Genomic DNA, 7,468 nt, shown 5'->3' on the forward strand with positions numbered 1-7,468 from the left:
ATGAGCAACTGTATAGATAGTCCTGATGTACGACTTTTGTGTGCATGTCTTGATGCAAAAGTATATGTCATGAATAAGAACTTTTAAATTCATTGATGATGATGATATTTATATGTGCACATTTCCTGATGTGCAACTCTAAGCGTTCCGCACCTTAAAGCATTGATAAGCAATTGCATGATATTATGATATTCTGATGTCATTAAAGACATTGGGTCATTTGGTACAAATGCTGCATATATTATGAGCTTTAGCTGTTGGCAACTGATTTTCATGAGTAGTAAGTTGCATTTTGTTTGCATTTGAAAAAGTAAGGAGATGGAAAGTAACCCAATGCACCCTCTTGTTTGCAGGATTCACTGACACTTGTGATTGCTGTTGCCCCGCCTAAAGCATATGAGGATGAAGTGTAAGTTAGTGGTGTTAGTCTTTATCTGTCATTACATTTTTTGGCAACACCAAAGGGGTGGAGCCTGTTGTGTCCTTTATTTGCTGTCACGTTATCCTTGTTTCAACATCATACTTATTATCCACATCATCCCCAAACTGCACATTTAACAAACTTTTGTGTTCTTTTGTTTACTAACCTGTAACCATGGGGACGTCACAGTTTTGTCGTGTTGTGTACACATGCTCATGCAGTAGTTTGTAGTGGTGTACTATGGACTCTTCCATTACACACTTGGAGGGGCACAGGAAGGAAAATTCTTCATTTCATTTATATTCCCAGTTTTCACTCCCCATTCTTTACATTTTGCTATACCCCACACATGCTGTTGTCTTTACCTTTTTTCCCTTTATTGTTTTGAAAGATTTTCCGTCCACCCCTCCTAGTGGTGTTCCAATGGAACGGTCCTGTGTATGCACCTTTTGCACAGTCTGTCTTTATAACTCCTTTGTGTTTGCTGCACTCAAAAGTTGTGACTGTTGTTGTAGGAAGAAACTAACCCACACTCTTGCCATGGGAGACATTCAAGAGGGTAAGAACGCACCGCTCTCGCTCGCACTGCACCCATCTAACATTAATCCTTTTTGCTTGTTGCCTGGTACCCATCTCTATTTTCTCTCAATGGTGGTCCTATCCAGTACTGGTACCACTGGATTCTAGCCAGTGCCCATCATTTGACAGCATTTTGCTACGTATGACACAGAAGATCATAGAAATTCTCAAATTTAGATTAGCCACAGCCTAACACCAGCTGGAAATAGAAAAATTGATTAAAATTTGTTCAAGATGACAGGAAATGTATTATTTCTTTTTTAATTTTTCTGTCAATGGGAATTGGGATGAGGGAAGAAAAATTCTAAATAATCCAAACAGGGAGAAAATAGTGATTGATATACGTACCAGGCTAGCTTAGGCTTGCTAGTGGTTAATATACAGCTGTTGCAGACTGTAGCTTCTGTATTGCTGTGTAGGCGCATGAGTTTCACTGTAGGGTAATTCTGGTTTGCCGTGCCTAGAGCTAGCTTGAGGTGGTGTAGCTTGGTGTGGTGTTCAGCATACTTCAAAAACAGAGATCGAGGAAAAACCTGAATCATTTATGACCTTAAAACATCTCGAATCATGGAATTATAGATTAAGTCCTCCCTGGTCAAGGAGGTATTTTGTCCATTTCTCTCAATTCGAAGTGCATTGGTTTTACAAAATTTAAACCCAATTTCCGTAAAAAAAACATGCTGTTCGACAAATCTTGCTCAGTCATGCAGTCACTGACAAAAAGTAGTGGATGCTTCTTGAAACGTCTGACCATTTCCAAAATCATATCCAGTTGCTTGAGTAACTGTTATTTGGCAAATTTCCATATTCATTGACTTTTGGGTTCATATCAATTCAAACTAAAGTTTAAAACAGCTTTATTTCGAAATCAAGAGTTTTCCCATATCTCTGTTTGTCTCTGCTTTCATGTACATGTGTCCCACACTTGCATAGAAACACCACTAGTGCTACAACAGTAGATAAACTGGTAGCCCCGCTCCTATGCAAGTATGAGCATGTGTACACTTGGACTGTGTAAGGGAAAGGGCTGCAGAGGTGGAGAGGTTAGTACAGAGCAGATCAAAAAATGTCGGAAGAGGAAACTAGAGGACGTTTTAAGTCTTAAAATTAACCAGGAAAGATCATAAAATTGGGGTTGTGTGAAGTGCATCGGGTAAGTCAATGCCCCAGAAATACACCAAACATTGAATGTGCGTATCAACCTGTTGGAGTTTATGTAATTTTGCTAAACATTTCACACACACGTACCTCACTCAAACACATCTTTGAAATCATGGTCTGTCCTCAAGTAACTTGAAAGAAAAACCCATCGTGCAGCTTTGTGACCCATTTGCTCTTTGGGCTCCGGTCCCCTTACCTGATCACCCCCCTCCCACCCCCATTCCTGTCTTGTTGGACAGCCCTTGTCTTTACACAGTACTGTCTTTGCTAAAGGCTTTTTGCAGGCCGATACTTCTTTTACGAATGATTCAGTGCCTCATTTTATCTTTGAGTCTGTGACTGTAAAATTGCTTGCCTTTGATGTCATTGGTTTGTTTGTTTTTGTTTTGTTAATTCATTTTACCTAAATATCGCCTAAAAAGCATTTTTCAATGTACCCTCAGGGCTTTACACCAACTCAAAGTTATACATGTATCTGTATTGAGTCACCGTTTGTTTTATACATGCCTGAAGCACCATTTACTTTTTGCTATTGATCAACCCTTTTTGACAGGCTTATTTCATTTCCTATATCTGACAAACTACCTCAAAGTTGCCTACCAATAATGTTTTTTAACTAATCCCTTCAAGTATGATCTGATGACACTACTTATAACGAATGTCACATTTGTTTTCCTCCACAGAACCTATTTCTGAGCACCCGACGTGGGTCCTAAAAGATGACATCCAAGTGACAATCATCTGACCTACCGTCTGCATGTAGAGGTCCTCCAAACAACTCAACTGAGTAGTGTAGAGTTGTCCAGAGCTCTGTAGTCGAACATCACAAGGTGTTGTTTCATATGACAGTCCAGTCTCTCCTTAAAAGTGTTCACACTGGGTGCCATTACTACAGACTCTGGCATGGAACTAGAACAAAGAGTAGAGTAGAGTTGATTCGGAAAGGTAGAAACTCCGGTTCCAGTTTAGACCGCTCTTCAATTCAGCTCCATGTCATCTCTGGTTTCTGGGGATGGTTCAGAGCCCTGTATATAGTCGTACATCACTAAGTCTTGGTGTTGTTTCATATGACAGTCCAGTCTCTTCTTAAAACTTCAACAGTGTTCACACTGGGTGCCATTACTACAGACTCTGGCAAGGAACTGGAACAAGGATTATGCTAGACAAATTTAAGATAATTCCTCGTTGGTATTTAGTCTTGATATTAGATATTGTATACAGATTGAAATATTGTATTGGCCAGTATTCCGTTGTCCCCAGACTTTGATTGTTTTTGTTTGATAGAAAAAGTGACAGATTATGTGATGCAGGACATCCTGTGAGAGAAAGATGTGCAGAGTATGAGCTCGAAATTTATCTGTGTTGGTAGAAATCATTCTAAAACAAGTGTAATTTCCAACACAAAAATTGGACTTAATACCCAAATTCATTACTTATGATCCACTGCTCTCCAAGTCATGTGTGCTATCTGCATAACGTGACATCATCCCAGCGGTGAATTGCTCATTCCTTGACAAAGACTGGTGTTGTACGGTTGAAATTTTGGATACGTCCAACTTTTGTGTTGGAAATTACAGTCAAAACTTGTTTCAGAATATACAGAGTATGATGATAACCAGATTTTATCAAGGATGTATTTTCCAAATAAAGTGGCGGCAGAATCTGTGTAGGTACTCAAGTTGCTAGGGACAACCTATCGATGCAACTTACTATGAAAATAAACTTCAGCATTAGTTATATATTGTTATGTTGACACTCCTCCCAACTTGGCCTCTATGAAAAGTGGCCCTGATGGCCGAATAGAGCATTTTCAAGACTAAATAAAGGCACAAACAAACAAACAAATTATGAAGGGTCATAGAGGGATGTATGGACAAGGAGATAGAACTTTTAAACTGGCTTTAGAAAAAGAACATTTATATATTAGACAGTTTGAAGGAGAAATGCAGAATGACACTGTCTTTTTCTTTGTTTTCTCAATGATCTACGTGTATACATATATAGTGATTACTTGGATAACATCTCTTGTCTCTGCAAAAGTGTAGAATTTTATTTGAAACACAGAAACTTTTTAAGGATTATGCTTTAAGTAAAGCAGAAATGATACACAGCCCACAGTTACAACATTGTTCATATGCTGAGTTTCTAATTAATAGGTGCTCGGGTGTCGTCCAGAAAAATGAAAAGTAACTTTTATGATACCGAATAGTCTATAAACAAACATGCGTAACAATCATGAATTTTATACCCAATTTTATGACTTGATATCCATATAATTTAGATTACGATACTTTGTGAAAAAAGTGGCTTTATTTGCTAGTTAGAATATGTATAACACAGTACATTTTATTTTGTGAGGAATCATGTAATTGTTGTAGTGCCAGTCTTATCTACAATGCACTGTGAGTCTTCCAAGTAAGTAAAGTGTTTGTAATATAATGGTAGAGTACTGTATTATGCTTGTGCACTTGCCAACATCAATATTTACTTGTTAGGATCATAACAGAAGTAAAGGGATTTATTGTTTATGATATTTTAATCATAATGTATTTCGAAATCACTGTTAAGCCAAAATACACAGCAAGGCCAAGAAAACACTTTGGGCCAATCACTGCACTATCTAAATTGCCATAACAACAGACAGATATGCCGTACATGTGTGAACATTTCTGATACCAGTTACACAATTGTATAAACTTGGTAGAAAAAAATAGGTCTGTCCTTAATTGTAGTTATTCTATATACACTGAATGTATCTTTCTAGTCGGTCCCCCGAAAGTGCGAAATGGAACGAAATTTGTTCCATTCCGTTCCATTTCGTTCCATTTTGCATTTCGAGGGACCCTGTCTAGTTGTGAAATGAGAGGTGAATGTGATGTGCATGATATGAGGGAAGTTATTTATTTGGACAAAATAGGACAATGTAAATCAGGAAGAGTTGACAACCAGTTGGTTTTAATTGAAAGAAGAGATGTGCCTTAAAAAAGTCCAAACAAAAGAAAACTAGACAGATTTAAATCCTTGGTATCCCTTGAAAGAAGGCTTTTGGTGGTAAAAGTTTCAACTTCAACTTGATTTACCCCCAGATAACCCCGCAAGGGGCAAAGTAGGGGGGGGGGAGGTCCCAGGCTAAGGCGGGCAGGCCTCCAGCCTGGCGCGGTATGACTTACTGATACTCATTACTTATAATGGCAACCAGGGTTGACAAATTGAACAATCAATGGAATTCAATCAAAACAATGGAAAATCAGGGTCGTTTTAAAGGTTAACATGCATTGTAAAATTGTCATATCCTCAATTGCTTCTGAATAGTTCACTAAGTATCAAACAAAGACAAGGTAACCGGAGTAATATCTACAATCCTTTGTAAATAACAGTACCACCCTCATTTTTAGAATTAAAGCTAGATAAATCAACACAGACAGCCTGCCATTGTTGTAAGAATTGAATGTGTCACTAGGCAAGGTGAAATACAGAAGCGGCCATAATTGTATGGATTGTAAATGATGAACGAACAGTCGGACTACTCCATTTCAGTAATAGAGGGGTGCTGGTGATCTGATGAATGTATTCTATAATGTGATTTACTGCAGGGAACAATAGTAACAGAATCGAAGCAAAGGAATTTGAAAACAAGATTCCCAACCAAACCCCTGAGTTCTGAAATGGAGTAGTCCTGGGCTATATGTTCGAATGTACAGACTGAGTATATTTAGATTTGATAATGGTACGAATGGGTATCACTAAAGATTATACACATGCACACAGCCAAGTTGTCATTGTTCGAATAGATGCCACTTCTCGCCTATATGTATCTGCACTTGTAACAAATATACTGTATATTTATATAATGATTAGATCATGATACCAATGTTTGATATGAACAGTTGTATTAGAAATATACATGCATTAGTAAGACCATTAAAATTGTCTTCCAGATCGTTTACTTGGTCAGTGATATCATTCACAACATACAGTTTGAAAATAAGTAAGCCTCCTAGTCATTTAGAAGAACATCCCTTGCCAAACTGTCGTCTAATGTAGCATTAATGCCAGAAATACATATGCAGCACTAATGCTTGGTTAGTGCACACTGCCATTGTAATTTCATGGTAATTATGGCTGTCCAAATACCAGTCCCTTAATGTCCTATAGCAGCCATGCCTTGGACCAAGGCTTGAACCAAGTAGTTGGCATCTTTCCAGCATTAGTGCTTTCTGCCACGGCCTTTAGTCATGCTTGACCTATACACTAGCACCCTGCAACAACTGGGGTTTTTGACAAGGGTGGACTGTAGTTAGGGGGCAGAGGGTTAATTTGGTGTGACCACCCCCACTGGCACCAGCCAGGGGAAAGGGTTTCCACTTCCCCTTCAGTCCAAGAAGACTGGGTGATAAATGGTGATCAATGGACAGGGGTGTATGCTGGCATTAATGCTCTGTTCAAAAGGAAGCAGAGGAAGCATTAATGCCCAATGTGCTCCGCTAAGGAGCGCGTAGTGCGGCATTAATGCTACATTAGACAACAGTTTGGCAAGGGATGGCACTGTAAAAAAATGTACACTGTCCGCACTTATTTGGGGATAAGGGGACTAGTCACCTGTTCTAGAGACCCAAACAGCCAGTCAGCGCTACACACGCACATGTATAACTCAGTTAAATGTCGCAGCATCTTGATGACAACAACTGCTAAAATGTTTCGTTACTATATAACCAGTTACTATTACTAGACACACATTTTCTAGATCAGAGCACGTCATGACATTTGAGAAACAGATTTTACACACGCTAAATGAGTGTGTCGATAAGCTACCTATCGTACGACAGTTCTGGTATTTACATGATTAAGCGTCGTACGACAGTTCTGTTACCTGTGTTAGTGACGGTCTCTCAGAGGAGGGAGTTCAATGGAGGCGGACACGGGCGGCCTGCGCATACCCGAGAAAAAAAGCGTCCTACCGATGGGCTTCCTATCGTACGACAGTTCTGATTAAGCGTCGTGCGACAGTTCTGTTACGTGTGTTGAGCTAGTGACCGTCTCTCAGAGGAGGGAGTTCAATGGAGGCGGACACAGTCGGCCTGCGCAGACCCGAGAAACAAGCGTCCTACCGATGGGCTTCTTATCGTACGACAGTTCTGATATTTACATAATCAAGCGTCTTGCGACAGCTGTTACGTGTGTTGAGTGACCGTCTCTCAGAGGAGGGAGTTCAATGGAGGCGGACACGGGCGGCCTGCGCAGACCCGAGAAACAAGCGTACTACCGATGGGCTTCCAATCGTACGACAGTTCTGATCATGATATTTAC

The 7,468-nt window shown here is 39.6% G+C and overlaps 1 protein-coding gene across 6 annotated transcripts in view; it reads left to right on the top strand.

Moving 5' to 3' along the window:
* The window catches only part of LOC136431279 (harmonin-like), a 53,715-nt gene extending 47,608 nt beyond the window's left edge, over window positions 1-6,107 (top strand). For 5 of the 6 annotated variants that reach the window (XM_066422608.1, XM_066422605.1, XM_066422604.1 and 2 more), the window contains 3 exons: window positions 354-409; window positions 937-980; window positions 2,845-6,107. In XM_066422608.1, the coding sequence (XP_066278705.1) occupies window positions 354-409; window positions 937-980; window positions 2,845-2,906 (162 nt within the window). In that variant the 3' untranslated portion in view covers window positions 2,907-6,107. The remainder of the gene's footprint in view (window positions 1-353; window positions 410-936; window positions 981-2,844) is intronic. The other variant, XM_066422609.1, reaches the window with a different exon arrangement.
* Window positions 6,108-7,468: the final 1,361 nt, after the last annotated feature.

Source organism: Branchiostoma lanceolatum, chromosome 3, assembly GCF_035083965.1.
Source record: "Branchiostoma lanceolatum isolate klBraLanc5 chromosome 3, klBraLanc5.hap2, whole genome shotgun sequence".
Taxonomy (NCBI): Eukaryota; Metazoa; Chordata; class Leptocardii; order Amphioxiformes; family Branchiostomatidae; genus Branchiostoma; species Branchiostoma lanceolatum.